At 38.9% G+C, this 15,581-nt stretch overlaps 1 protein-coding gene across 11 annotated transcripts in view; it reads left to right on the forward strand.

Annotated features, from left to right (window-relative positions):
- Window positions 1-15,581, forward strand: part of OCRL (OCRL inositol polyphosphate-5-phosphatase) — a 59,458-nt gene that overhangs the window by 24,040 nt on the left and 19,837 nt on the right. For 7 of the 11 annotated variants that reach the window (XM_019019622.2, XM_055376310.1, XM_055376313.2 and 4 more), the window contains 11 exons: window positions 174-284; window positions 710-799; window positions 1,482-1,602; window positions 1,689-1,850; window positions 3,414-3,515; window positions 4,043-4,157; window positions 5,276-5,392; window positions 5,491-5,678; window positions 8,667-8,778; window positions 10,149-10,258; window positions 11,845-11,980. In XM_019019622.2, coding sequence (XP_018875167.1) covers window positions 1,514-1,602; window positions 1,689-1,850; window positions 3,414-3,515; window positions 4,043-4,157; window positions 5,276-5,392; window positions 5,491-5,678; window positions 8,667-8,778; window positions 10,149-10,258; window positions 11,845-11,980 — 1,131 coding nt within the window. In that variant the 5' untranslated portion in view covers window positions 174-284; window positions 710-799; window positions 1,482-1,513. The remainder of the gene's footprint in view (window positions 1-173; window positions 285-709; window positions 800-1,481; window positions 1,603-1,688; window positions 1,851-3,413; window positions 3,516-4,042; window positions 4,158-5,275; window positions 5,393-5,490; window positions 5,679-8,666; window positions 8,779-10,148; window positions 10,259-11,844; window positions 11,981-15,581) is intronic. The other 4 variants (XM_055376311.1, XM_055376312.1, XM_063703044.1 and 1 more) reach the window with 1 other exon arrangement.

The raw sequence follows: 15,581 nt of genomic DNA on the forward strand, positions 1-15,581 counted from the left end.
CTTCCACCACCGTCATACTGACTCTCTTGATCTTGTATGTGTGCTTCCTATATTATAGATCTGGAATATTTGTGATCTGGACCTTCTTCTGTTAACCTGATAAGTTGAGAATATGATCCCAGTAAAACATTTTATCCCATAGCAGTATATGTATGGATTTCAATTCTTTTTAGGTGGCTGCAAAATTCGGGTTCAGGGGGACTGGATCAGAGAGCGCCGCTTTGAAATCCCTGATGAGGAACACTGTTTGAAGTTCCTCTCAGCTGTCCTTGCTGCTCAGAAAGGTAACTAAAGACTCAGCGATTTTCTTTCTTCTGTTTCAACGGGAGTGGAATTCTGACATGCTGATACAGAGGAAAGTGGCCATTGGCAAAATACCTCACCCTTTAAGCCCTGATAGCTGATTTTTTTTTCTTCAGGAGTGAACACAGGGATAGGTTAGGGAAAAAATCTGCCCAGCTTTAAGGACACTAGGCAAGTTTTCAGAATATTCAGTGTCATGGCAAGCACAGCTTACCATAGACTATAATTCTCCTTCTGCCCCTAGATGACCCCAGAGCTGCCCTCATTTCTTTAGTTTCTTCCACTGTATCCAAAAATGGTGCTGGCCCCTGCATATAAGGAATGTTGAAAGAATGGCTTTTGGCTATAGTAGATTCTACTCAATGAAAGACTTCCCAGTTCCTGACCATGAACCTTATCTCTCTAGCTCAGTCACAGCTTCTTGTTCCAGAGCAAAAGGACTCATCTAGCTGGTACCAGAAATTAGACACTAAGGACAAACCTTCTGTTTTTTCAGGTACTAAAAAGTTCCTGGTTTCCTTGTTGCTATAGTCATTGCAGAGTCAGTAGATTTTGTCAGGCCAAATATGGTGATATAGATTAAAGCCAATGTCAGACACATTCTCCTGCAGAGTAGTTTTATCAAGTCCAGGCCCACTGACCAGTGTTCACTCCTTATCCTTTCTGTAGCATGGTAGCTGTTCAGGAGCCAGCTTAGCAGGGTGGTAGAAAGTACAAGCTCGAGAGCCAGACAGCCTGGATTTGAATCCCAAGTCAAGAACTTACTAGTTATACAACCTTCATCAAGTTACTCAACAACTCTGAACTTCCCTTTTCCTTTCTGTAATATGGGAAGATTTTTAATAGTACTTACTTCTTGGGGTTTTTGTGATGATTAAGTGAGATAATGATATAGTCCCTTACTCTCAACCAGGCATTGTGCTCAGTCTTCAATAAATGTTAGCTATTACTAGTCTGTTCCAAGTTCTTATAAACTTCTATTGTTCTAGTTAGTATATCAGTGCTTCAGGGATAGGTATGCTTCTTCGAACTCCAATCCAAGTAATTTCTACCCTTATGATAGTTTTCTGTTTAGTAATACCACTGATCAAATTGTGATCAAATCAGAGCCCTGTTACCGTGGATATATTGGATGTTAGATTTTTTCCCCGTTTGACTTTGGGGTCTGTGTCTTTCAGGGCTTCTTGAATTTGAAGACAATTTTTCTTCTATGAATTTGGACAAGAAAATAAATTCACAAAGTCAGCCTACTGGGATTCATCGGGAACCCCCACCTCCACCCTCTTCAGTGAATAAAATGTAAGTCCCATGTGAAAACATATTTGCCTTGTAGGAGAATTATAGTTTAAACAATTTTACTTTTGAATCTCTCATTTATTTGCTAGGCTTCCACGTGAAAAAGAAGCTTCTAACAAGGAGCAGCCCAAAGTGACCAACACCATGCGGAAGCTCTTTGTACCAAATACCCAATCTGGGCAGCGGGAGGGTCTCATCAAACATATCCTGGCAAAGCGAGAGAAAGAATATGTCAACATTCAGACTTTCAGGTTAGTGTCTCTTTTGCTTCCTGAGTCTAAAAAGTTAGTATATATAACAGACAGTGGCCTGTTGATGTTTAAGACATTAGCCTAATTAAGAATCAAAATACGATAAAAAGGAATGGTTGCCTGTTTCAAGCTCCTGTCTCTATGCTGGCCAATAACATGCATATCAGAAATAATGCAGATGCTACAGTTTCCCTCGGATTTTCTTTTTTTTGTGTGTGGTCAGGGTCTCTCTTTGTCACCCAGGCTGGAGAGCAGATAGATCATGGCTCACTGTAGCCTCAACCTCTCAGTCCTAAGCAATCCTCCCACACCAGCCCTGCAAGTAGGTGGAACTACAGGTGCACACCACCACATCCAGCTAATCTTTGTGTTTTTTATAGAGACTGGGTTTCACCATGTTGCCCAGGCTGGTCTCAAATTCCTAAGCTCAGGCAATCCACCCACCTTGGCCTCACAAAGTGTTAGGATTACAGGCTTGAGCCACCGTGCTTGGCCTTCCCTTGGATTTTCTAACTACTAATAATGCCATGTCTACTAATGTCTCTATTGAGTCCTAGAGAACCAAATCAAGGTCACATATACTAGAGAATTTTCCCCTAGCACATTCCATAAGCAAGCGTGTTTATATATCTGGCCTGTTAAGTTTTTTTTTTTCAGCCAATATTAGAAAATTAAAGTCCATCATTACCACTAGCTCTTAACTTACTTACTTTGGTAAATAAAGAAAGTTTCACCCAGTCCTCTTGATTGGGAGGTCTATCTTGGGTTCTTTCATCTGTATTATTTTTTATTTCATCTTTACTTGTTGACATCTTCTTTTCTGGACTTGTGTGTGTATGCTGCATGTGAGGTACCACGTGGCATGTATCGCCAATGCATGAAGCAACACCACGTTTCTTTGTTATTCATGAGCAGAATGTACCCTTCTAGTCCAAGATTCTAGTCCCATCTGCTATCCTGTCATACCTCATTTATTCTAATTCAGTCATAACTATATCACTATGCTAAAACTTCCAGTTCCTCATATCCCCCACTATGCTTATATTTGTGTGTAAACAGTTAAGACAGTCATGAGTTTTCCCTTCTGCTTTCCCCCTTAATACTATGTCTGCCTCATCAGAATTTCCTACACAGATGTCCTTGTAATCCTTCAGGAAGTGAGTTCCTGGAGTCAACTATAGCCCCTTATAGAACATTTATCCATATTTGACTAGCTTACAGCATGAAGATACCTCTTTCCCATCCATAAGCTCTCCTATCAAGTATGAGTTTGGATGGAGCTTAATTGAAAGGAAATGTGGTATAGCAATTACCTTTGCATTTTTTAAAAATAAAGACTTGGTTTCCTTCTGTAGTTTTACTTAATGTAAAATTTAGAGAAAATAAGCCCACTGCCTTTGTGTTCTAGATGCAAAAGATCTTTCTTACATATGTGGCAAAACATTTTGAGGAATTATGTTAGCATGTTGTGAACATACCTTTGTATGGAAGCGAAAAGAAAGACCTTCTGTTGGTTTATACTTGATCTTTGTTTTCAAATTATCTTTTCATATTATGTATTAGATTTTTTGTTGGAACTTGGAATGTGAATGGCCAGTCTCCAGATAGCGGGTTAGAACCTTGGCTGAACTGTGATCCCAATCCTCCTGATATCTACTGCATTGGGTAAAGAACACTTCTGGAATTTCCTTTTGGCTATATGTTTGGTGTTCATTTACATGATGTTTTGCCTTTTTTAAAAAAGACTGTTGGTAAAACCTACTGTAGACTATACACGAGAGTTAACTTGCGGGTCAAATTTGTGAGAACAGAAAGGAACAGATACCTAAAATGGTGTAAGGAAGCATCTAATTTTCTTGAAACCCATAGGAATCTATATATTCTGCATAGAAACTAAGACTTGGGGTCAGTTCTAACAGTGACAGTTCCTAGGATATAAGAGCAAAGCTCTGCTGTTATCCTCTGTGGGAGGTATTTTGATTTATTTTTTGCATAGCTTATGAATGTACTTGTGGGAATTCTTTAGAAAAGAAAGCTACTTGTTCTTACTGATAACCTGGGTGAACAGAGCAGTTCTATAAAATTTATCTCTCTCCAATCTTTTTTTCATCTAATGTTTCAACATATGGGACAGGAGGTAGCCAGAGATAATTATGGGATATGTATAGATCTCATATCCCTTTTTTCCTCAGATTCCAAGAACTGGACTTGAGCACAGAAGCCTTCTTCTACTTTGAATCTGTGAAGGAACAAGAATGGTCCATGGCTGTAGAGAGAGGTTTGCATTCCAAAGCCAAGTATAAGAAAGTAAGCCGCATTTAATTATCTTTTTAAGTATATGACTAAATAGGGCTCACAGGGAGTTATTCCATTATCTACAACTTGTTCCAAAAGAATAGTTTAATTGAATTCTTCTCTGTGTGTAATACTGGGATAGGGCAGATTGATCATTCATCCTTATTTCCTAGAAAAAAAAAATCCCTAAGCTTTCTGATACTATATTTTCATTGCTTAGATAGCTTTTCGGGGAAAAAAGAATTTTATTATGCTTATATCAATACTTAGTTTGAAATAATTACATATAAGATTTCTGATTTATGCAATAAAACTTGAAGATTTAGATTACTCACTGACATGGTCAGAATTGAATGCTTTACAGAAAAGCAATATGAAACGTGGGCGCATGGTGCATGTGTTGCAATCAGAGCAAGAATAGAAGTGGTGTGGAATTTGAACGAGTTCTAAACTTGGTTTTAAGTGAAGAGGAGAGTTGACTTTAGCAAGATGGGCCAATTTGTTTGTCTTTAGAAGGTATGTGGTAGAGGCATTTAGCTACCAGAAGAGTTAATTACAGGGCTATCATACTAAGCTCTCTAAAAGAAGTAATATGAGTAATTTTTCTCTACATCTTCTAACAGTTTATATAGGTAATAAAACTCCTGGGGATGTTATTCCTCTTATATAGGTCCCTGACTAATGTATATCAGACATATTTCTAGCTGTAGTTCACAAGTTAAAAATAAGTAAAAAGGATTGCTGTTTGGTTGATTTCAATTTCTTAGAAAATTAGACATCAGAAACTAGGAAGGAAAGGTGGAAGGAACAAGCTGGGATAGTGGCTTTATTATTTGAACTTTTAATGCTGCTTACTCCTGGTAGGCTAAGAAGTGATTAAAAGAATAGATCTAGAGCTGAAAGTACTCATTGTCCCTCTGGGCTTTTGACTCTTATTGGTCAGTGCCAGATTAGAGCCTCCCCAAAGAATATTGGTTTCCACTTGATGGGGTCCACTGAGAAATTAGAGGATATGAAGTCAGATTTGGGCACTGGTATATCATCTTGATGGAAAATTAGTCGTGGGACATTAGAAATGTGGCAAAGATTGGTATTAACATTAACCTTTTGTAACTCCCGGGAACTCATAGGTTCAACTGGTGCGCCTTGTTGGGATGATGCTTCTTATATTTGCCAGAAAGGATCAGTGTCGATACATTCGTGATATTGCTACAGAAACAGTTGGAACTGGAATCATGGGGAAAATGGTGAGTTACTTTGGAAATGAGCTTGATTATTATTCATGTTCATGTAAAGTTCAGTTGCTAGTTCTGTGTACTAATTGAATAATTACTCTTGCTAACAGGGAAACAAAGGTGGGGTAGCTGTGAGATTTGTATTTCACAACACCACCTTTTGCATTGTCAATTCCCATCTGGCTGCACACGTGGAGGACTTTGAGAGAAGGAATCAAGATTATAAGGACATTTGTGCGAGAATGAGTTTTGTGGTCCCAAATCAGACCCTCCCGCAATTGAACATCATGAAACATGAGTAAGTGGTTAACTCACCTGTAGCCTTTGAGTAGTGGCTACAGGAGTTTGGATAGTGTAGAGATTAAATGTGGTGAGATACTGTAGAGCTTTGAAGAGTGAAAGATTACCAGTGAGGGATTGGGGTCACAAAGAAGAGAGGGTTTTTGAGTAATAACAGAATCATTGAGGCAGAGAAATTAGACTTGATATCAGAGGAAAAGATAGTTCTATTAGTGGGGCACCTAGAATAATGCTGGAGGGTCTGTAGTTGGAGTCAGTTTTTATTGTTTTCATGATAAAATAGAAATATTCATTGCAAATGTAATAAAAGATAAAATTAGAAGTTAAATTTCCTCATTTCTTATTCTCTACCTAGCCAGTCCCTCTCTCCAAAGGAAACCATTCTTAACAGTTGGGTGTGTAGCCTTTTAGATCTGTACTGTCCAATATGACAACCAGTAGCCATATATGGCTGTTAGGTACCTGAAAGTGACTGGTCCAAATTAAGATATGCTGTATGCATAAGCTATATATTGGATTTTAAAGACTTAGGAAGAAGATGTACGATATCTTGATTTCTAAAATATTGATCACATGTTGAAATAATTTGGATATATTGAGTAAAATGAAATTTATTAATATTCACTTGTTTTTTTTTGTTTTAAATGCAGCTACTGGAAAACTTAAAATTATATTGTGAGGTGCATTATAATTCTATTAAATAGCACTATTCTAGCCTTTTGTCTATTCATATATAAACACACACATAGGTACTTGGTGTATAAGACTGTATTATTCTATTTATTGTGGATTCCTTTCCAAGCCAGTATATATAGATCTACATTATTCTTTTTAATGGCTGTGCTTATTAAAAACAGGGGCAGCAGAGAGAGGTCAGTGAAGAATGGGATTTAATAAGCATAGAAGCAGAGATGTGTTGAGGAGTAGATGTGGTGGTAGAAAATGATTAGTTTTAAAGAAATTAATATACCTAAAACCATAAAAACCCTGGAAGAAAACCTGGGCATTACCATTCAGGACATAGGCATGGGCAAGGACTTCATGTCTAAAACACCAAAAGCAATGGCAACAAAAGCCAAAATTGGCAAATGGGATCTAATTCAACTAAAGAGCTTCCGCACAGCAAAAGAAACTACCATCAGAGTGAACAGGCAACCTACAAAATGGGAGAAAATTTTCGCAACCTACTCATCTGACAAAGGGCTAATATCCAGAATCTACAATGAACTCAAACAAATTTACAAGAAAAAAACAACCCCATCAAAAAGTGGGCAAAGGACATGAACAGACACTTCTCAAAAGAAGACATTTATGCAGCCAAAAAACACATGAAAAAATGCTCACCATCACTGGCCATCAGAGAAATGCAAATCAAAACCACAATGAGATACCATCTCACACCAGTTAGAATAGCGATCATTAAAAAGTCAGGAAACAACAGGTGCTGGAGAGGGTGTGGAGAAATAGGAACACTTTTACACTGTTGGTGGGACTGTAAACTAGTTCAACCCTTGTGGAAGTCAGTGTGGCGATTCCTCGGATCGAGAACTAGAAATACCATTTGACCCAGCCATCCCATTACTGGGTATATACCCAAAGGACTATAAATCATGCTGCTATAAAGACACATGCACACGTATGTTTATTGCGGCACTATTCACAATAGCAAAGAGTTGGAACCAACCCAAATGTCCAACAATGATAGACTGGATTAAGAAAATGTGGCACATATACACCATGGAATACTATGCAGCCATAAAAAATGATGAGCTCATGTCCTTTGTAGGGACATGGATGAAATTGGAAATCATCATTCATAGTAAACTATCGCAAGAACAAAAAAACAAACACTGCATATTCTCACTCATAGGTGGGAACTGAACAATGAGAACACATGGACACAAGAAGGGGAACATCACACTCTGGGGACTGTTGTGGGGTGGGGGGAGGGGGGAGGGATAGTTTTAGGAGATATACCTAATGCTAAATGACGAGTTAATGGGTGCAGCACACCAGCATGGCACATGTATACATATGTAACTAACCTGCACATTGTGCACATGTACCCTAAAACTTAAAGTATAATAATAAAATTTAAAAAATTAATATAGAGAGTAGAGTCATTGGGGAAAGAGGAGGAAAGAGTAGGGATATTCAACTATTTTCCATAATGTCTCAATAATTAGGATCATGTAGAATTCTATTTCACAGTGGTAAAGTCAAGGCCTTAAAATGTGTGGTCATGAAGTTGCCATGAAATTCCATAAATTTATTTTCCCAGATTCCATAAATTTCATGTTGCATTTGAGATTGTCAGAATGACCCATTGGGAACTTGAGATCACTCAACAGGATAGTCCATTTTGATGTGTTAATTGCGTTGTCTCCCTTTGTGGGGCTCTCAGCACATCTAAGGGCCTGTTGCTGTTATTGGGAGCTGAGGATCCCATGGAATGCCAGTCTCCTTCCTGCCTGTAACTTGGGCAATGGTAGACCAATCAGGCTTCACTAGAGAGCCCTGGACCTACTTTTCTTAGTGGGTCCTGCCTCGGAGAGCTGTCACTCAGACCATGCAGACTTCAGTGGAGAACCTGCAGGACTTCAGGACTCTGAGAGGCAGAAAACGTTCAGATTCTCTTCCCCTAAAGACCTGGCTAGCAGCCAGGCAAAATTTTGAAGCTTGTCCAGCAAATAAACTGCATGCTTCTCAGTCCATTAACTCCTTGGCTTCTAAATCCCATACATAATATTTCCCATTTTCATTCTTCATGTATAGGGTCCTCTTCTCCTACCTATTTTGTAATCCATTGTCTCTCTCAGGTGTTGATAGTAGTTGCCTTTAAAGGATTAGTTACAACTTTAAACCCCTTGGGAGATAGTGGTGAGTGAGCGCTTATCAATAATCTACCCATTTTTCTTCTCTCCATCCTTCTCTGTTTTTTTTATGCTAATCGCTACTTCTGGTCATACATTTTTTTGATCCTTAGGGTTGTCATTTGGTTGGGAGATTTGAATTATAGACTTTGCATGCCTGATGCCAATGAGGTGAAAAGTCTTATTAATAAGAAAGACCTTCAGAGACTCTTGAAATTCGACCAGGTAAGTAAAGTTTCATTTTATAGGAACTTTCCTAGATGGGAGATGAGATTGTTAGAGTTATGGGAGGTATATCTTACTTTAGGGAGTGATGGAAACGTCTTACTGTCTTGTGAAAACAGTGTGACTAGTGATGCATTGACTACATACAAGATTTGTAGTGCTTTTATTAAGTGCTTGGATGGGAGGAGGGAAGATAACATTAGTGATAAAAAGTAAATACAACATTTATTCAAAACATCTTTATCATTAAGAGATTTCAGAGATTTGTATAAATGAGTTGGTGAATGGGTGGGGTTAATTGGAGAACACTTCCTGGAGGAAGTGGGCCTTCAGCTATGTTGATGTGGTTTGGCAGATGGAACAGTGAAAACTGTTCTATGATTACTTGGCAAGCTGAGGAACAGCTTGGAGGTAAAAGAGGGAGGCCCTGTGAGGGGAATTGGGAAGTACAGAAAAGAAGTTTGTCTGGGATCAACAGCATAGGCTATGGGCTCATGGGAACTAGATGATAAGTTGAAGCTAGCTGGTATTTAAAACCTGCAGAAAAAGCATTGAGTCGGTAACATTTACATAAAACCTGATATTCAAGAACCTGGTTTCCATATATTTGAAGCAGTAAATTTGCCTCAGAACCTGGCATGTGACTTGAATTTTTACTTCAACATATGGATACTGGCTGCTAAAAGTGAATGCTTCTTATTGAGGGAGGAAAATGTTTTGACTTCATTCGAATAATCTTTAAATCGTTATGAGAGCCTTTTCAACCTTCAGACGTAGCCAGCATTCAGGTGATTTGCAGCAGAATGGTTTTTGTAGTGAGCCATTCTTGTCTATGTCTACCTTCACGTTGTGGTTGGCTGACACATTTCTTTGCTTTTTCTTTATTCTGCCTCCAAAAGGGGTACATTTAGGATAAATTCTGAGTCTTATATAACTCTGGTAAAATATTTGAGTGAGGATCTTTCAAAACAATTTGAAACTATTCGCTGAATTTGGTTTGCGGAATTATTCATTCAACATTTGTGTGCTTTTTCTTTAAATTAAAATTGTGCTGGGTGGTTTCTGCCCAGCTCCAAGGAACTTACAATTATTCAGATTTCATTTTTCCATTTTACCCTCTGCCACTATTAGCAATAAAAGAATAGTGATGTGCTAATAACAAGCATCCTATCTGAGGGTGAGTTTAGATGCTGTGGGAATGCTGAGATTTAATTCATAAGGTATAGAAATTTCATTTATGTACTCTCACTACAGTTGTAAAGGTTGTGGAACTAGGTACTTTGAAATGGGAACAGTGGCTTATCAACCTGATTATCTCTTATATTAAGATAGTGCTATCCTGCTTATTTGATGCTTCTTTCTATCTGTAGCTAAATATTCAGCGCACACAGAAAAAAGCTTTTGTTGACTTCAATGAAGGGGAAATCAAGTTCATCCCCACTTATAAGTATGACTCTAAAACAGACCGGTGGGATTCCAGGTAAAGTAATAAGAACCTTCTCACAGAAAAGGTTAAGGCTTGATCTTATTTCTGACCCTCCATATTGGTAAGGGGCTAGGAATTTTTTAGGCCATGCCATAAGCAGATATATAAACCTAATGGCTCAGTGCCTCAGTGCTATTATAGAACAATAAGAGTGTTTCATTTATCTATACTCAAAGGTGAGCCTATCTTAGGGAAGTTATTACTTATATGTTAAGATTGTTGAAGTTTTATGGGCTACCTACAGTGCCTTATTTCTCTCACCTCAGCAAACTTGCTTAAATTTTTGCCTTCCTGATTTTGCCTTTGTTTCTTACCTATTACCTGTTCTGGCTCTTTTTTTTCCCCAAACTACTCAGCTATTTAATTCAGGATACCAGAAGGCAAAAACGAAGCCATGAAGGGTTCTTCTAGCACCAGTAGCTCTCAATCCTTAAAAGACTTTAGAATCCCTTAGAGAACTTCAAAAAATACTGATGCTTGGACCTAATATCTACCACAGCTGGAGAACACTGAGAACCACTGTTTAGTAGACCCTTTTGATTTCCTAATCATCCTAGTAAAGTGCCCCCAGTAAGTTCTTAGTGAGTATTTGTCCTCTACCTACTATCTCTTTCTTTTCTTTTCCTTTCCTTTTTTCTTTTTCTTTTTCTTTTCTTCTTTTTCTTTCTGTTTCTCCTAGCTGGCTGAGCACAGAAACTTGAAAGAGAAAGAATCCCCACGCATGTTCAGCTGTTTTGAACTCTGAGAGTACTGGCATGGGTGGGGAGTCGATATTCCTATGCTCCTAGGTAACTGGCCAGCAAATGAAGTGACACTGCTAGATCTTGTACACTTTGCCATGTTTGTTTCACTCACCTGACTTTAGAGTCAGCTGCAGAGCTACTGCTGAGAAATATCTGTGTCACCTTCTGGATCAGGTGTACAAGGTGTTGCTTGTTTTAATAGAATGATGAATAGGTTCTTTTTCCCTACCCTTGGTATTCTGTGGACTGACATTTGCTCAGACTTGCATGGTTTGATTTTATTTCGTCTCTATTAGAAGAAGCTAGACTTGTCCATAAATGTCTGGTTTAAAGAAGAAATCAATACTGTTATTCCTCTCCAAAGATTAAGCCCAGTCTAGGAAGAGAAGATTGGAGTTTTAGACTTGATTAGTTATCTATCTGTTGTGAAGTGTTGTTGATGCTCATAGAGTAAAGGAAAAGGAAGTGTTCAAAATATAATCCAAATCTTCTGAGGATATTTTAAGAACGTGCTATTTTCTCCTGTGGTGACATTGTTGAAGATGTACTCCCAATCTTAACAGAACCATTCATTCATTCGATAACTATTCGTTGAGCACCTACTTTGCACCAGATACCATGCTAGGTTCTAGGAGTTCAGTGGCAAACAAGCAAATACAATCCCTTCACAGAACTTGCAAAATAGTAGGGAGGATGATAGGGGTTGTTAGGGAAGGAGAAGTACACGGTTCTTTGGGAGCATGTAACAAGAGAGCCTAACCCTGATCTAAACCAGTGTGGTAGGTATTATGTTCTTGTGTGATATGTTCTCTTTATAACTCGTTTCTTTACTTACAGTGGGAAATGCCGGGTTCCAGCCTGGTGTGACCGAATTCTTTGGAGAGGAACAAATGTTAATCAGCTTAATTATCGGAGTCACATGGAACTGAAAACCAGCGACCACAAGCCTGTTAGCGCCCTCTTCCATATTGGGGTAAACACTTGTTTGTACATTCATTTATTTGTGTGTTAAGTATCAATTACTAGAGGATTATTTATACTCAGAACAGATCAGTAATTCAGCAAGCCGTAAATGTTCCATAACCAAATAACCATTTGCAGCATTGAGAGGTTAGTGCCCCCAATCCTCCCAAATGCTGTCCGTATAGCTCTTAATGCTCCAGGCCTTTTAGTGACACAGATGTTTCTCATGCTACATAGTGGTTAGGTGGTAACTTGAGCTTCCTAAAGTAGGTATGCATAATGAAGAGTTAAAAGCTAAGTTTTATCAGATAGTAAAGAAGGGAAACACCAGGAGGGAGATTCTGGGTGGAAGGGTAGAGACGGCAGGAGCAAAGGCACAGACTGATCAGAATACAGCCAACTCTGTATATTGTCTTAAGGGATATAGTGTCATCCCTACACTTATTTTTTCTTTTTTTTTTTTTTTTTGAGATGGTGTCTTGCCCTATCCTCCGGGCTGGAGTGCAGTGGTGTGATCTTGGCCCACTGCAACCTCCTCTTCCCGGGTTCAAGCGATTCCCCTGCATCAGCCTCCCAGAGTGCTGGGATTACAGGCATGAGCCACCGTGCCCAGCCAATTTTTTTTTTTTAACTCTGTTCTATCCTGGGCTGCATTAATGGCCAGTTATTTAATTTTCTGTCTGTATTGTGAGTAAAGTTTTTTTCCCATTGTATTTTTAAACTGTGTGTTATTGGTATGTAGGTCATATCTTGTAATCATGCTGATTTAATTTGTTACAGCCAGTACATTTAGGTTATTTCTTGTGGATTTTTCAGATCTACAGCCCTATAATCTGTCAGAATGTATATAGTGCAGTGCTTAGTAGAATGGACTTTGTAGAAGACTTCTGGGATTTGCATCCCAGTTCAACCACTTTCTAACTGTGTAACCATGGACAATTTATGTAACATATTTATGCCTCAGTTTCCTTCTCTATTAAGCGTGGGTAATATTGGTACATACTAGCCGGGCGCGGTGGCTCACGCCTGTAATCCCAGCACTTTGGGAGGCCGAGGCGGGTGGATCACGAGGTCAGGAGATCAAGACCATCTTGGCTAACACGGTGAAACCCCGTCTCAACTAAAAAATACAAAAAATTAGCCTGGCGTTGTGGCGGGCACCTGTAATCCCAGCTACTCAGGAGGCTGAGGCAGGAGAATGGCGTGAACCCCGGAGGCGGAGCTTGCAGTGAGCCGAGAGAGCGCCACTGCAGTCCGGCCTGGGCGAAAGAGCGAGACTCCGTCTCAAAAAAAAAAAAAAAAAAAAAAATATTGGTACATACTCATGAAGATTAATGAGTTCGGACATGTGAAGAGCATAATGGGATAGGTTTCTTTCCTCTGTGTGTGTGTTGATTTAGGGGGCTTCTGAGATAGATATCACCAACCTGTTTTATCCTGCTCCTGTTTTAAGGAAGAAAGACTTTGGGGCTTTTCATTTAAGATCAGAATTAGTTATTGGTCTTAGAATAGATTTTAAATTTTATCAAGACAATCATGACTTTACTTTTGTCCATTTTGAAATTTTAAAATAATAATCATCAATAATAGTAACTGTTCCTCAGATAGCAGCTAGTGGCTGTGTGGCAGGGACTATGTGAGGCAATTTGCACACATCTCATTTACTCCTCACAACAACGCTTTGAGTTAAATACAGTTGATCCTTCAACAACATGGGTTTGAACTGCACAGATCCACTTATACCCAGATCTTTTCAACCAAATGCAGATGGAAAATACAGTATTCACAGGATGTGAAACCCACGTATAAGGAGGGCCAACTGTGGGACTTGAGTATGCGTGAATTTGATTATACACAGGCCATGCCAGAACCAATCCCCCACAGATCTCAAGGGACAACTGTATTTCCCATTTAACAGATGAGCAGATGGAGAACAGCAAGTTGATATAACTTATTTAAGAGCATTCAACTAGGAGGAGAGCTGAGATTCCAATCTTAAGTTGGCTTAACTCCCAACTCTGTGCTCTTTCTACTACCCCACAATACCTCTATAATTCTATAGAACTTGATGAAATATACCTTTAGATAACTTCTTTTAGCCCATCTAATTTCTAGTTTGTACTTGCAGGCTCCCCCTTTTTCTTCATTTGAATTCTCTTAATCCATTTTGAGAGGATATCTTTCCGCAAACACTAACCTCTTTGGTTAGATCAGCTATGCCTGGCTTTTTTGTTTGTATTTCTTTTCAAAACCTTCAGATTTTTTGTTTGTTTGTTTGTTTTGTTTTTTGTTTTTTGGGTTTTTTTTTTTTGAGACAGAGTCTCGCTCTGTCACCCAGGTTGGAGTGCAGTGGCACGATCTTGGCTCACTGCAAGCTCTGCCTCCTGGGTTCACGCCATTCTCTTGCCTCAGCCTCCCGCCCAGCTAATTTTTTGTATTTTTAGTAGAGATGGGGTTTCACCATGTTAGCCAGGATGATCTCGATCTCCTGACCTTATGATCCACCCGCCTCAGCCTCCCAAAGTGCTGAGATTACAGGCATGAGCCACCGCTCGCAGCCAACCTTGGGATGTTTTTAATACTCCATACACATTAATGCAGAGCTTCTAGTGGGATATTTACATTTTTTTTCAGGCTTCCTGTGTATTTATGTATATCTTTAATAAAGATCTGCCTTTTGAGTTTTTAATGATTTTTAAATTATACAGCAATGACAAGTGCTTTTAAAAAAGTTAAAAGGAAATTTAAGCAGAATTGACAGATAAGGCAGAAGTTCTTCAATCCCTGTTCTGTCTCCTACTCCCAACTTTGCCTAAACCCCCATTCCCCAGCCAGGCCACTACCCTTAGGAGTTTGTATCTTTCTAGACCAGTGCTGTCCAATAGAGCTTTCTGTGATGATGGAAATGTCCTGTATCTGTGCCGTCCAGTCCAGTGGCTTCTAGCCGCAGGGGGCTATTGAGTACTTGAAGTGTGGCTAGTGCAACTGAGAACTGAACTTTTAATTTAATTTAATTTAAAGTAATTTAAATTCAAATTCCCTATGTGGCTAGTCACTATTGTACTGGACAGTGCAGTTCTAGACCTTTGTATATGCTTTTTTGTTCACTCATAGACAAAATACTGATTTGTGTGTGTCTCTATATCATAAACGGTCTTATATGTATGTGTTGGTCTGCAACTTGATTTTTTTTTTTAACTCAGCAGTGTGTCTTGGAGAACCTCCCATCTTATTACATAAAGACCTAGCTCATTGTACTTTTTTTCAAATTCCTAATTTTGTCAGTAATTTCCTTTACTAAAATGGATGTGTCAGGTTGTGAAATTCTTTGGGGTTCCCCTCCTCATTATCTTTGATTTGCCATTAAGTGCTGTGATCATGATAACCCGCTGAGAAAAAGTTTGATTTTATTGAGTAATCACCCCATGTTTTGGATTCTTGGGCATGCTATGATTAGAGGCTTTAAAAACCACACTACATTTTCACCACCATTGGCACCAATGACTGTTAACAAAGGAGCCAAGTGCACCGTGGCCAATTAATTTCAGAAGACTTTCTGTGGGCTGGCTGAGATAGAGCTAGGATAGGGTTCCAACCCTGCACTTGGTACT

This window comes from Gorilla gorilla, chromosome X, assembly GCF_029281585.2.
Source record: "Gorilla gorilla gorilla isolate KB3781 chromosome X, NHGRI_mGorGor1-v2.1_pri, whole genome shotgun sequence".
In the NCBI taxonomy this organism is placed as follows: Eukaryota; Metazoa; Chordata; class Mammalia; order Primates; family Hominidae; genus Gorilla; species Gorilla gorilla.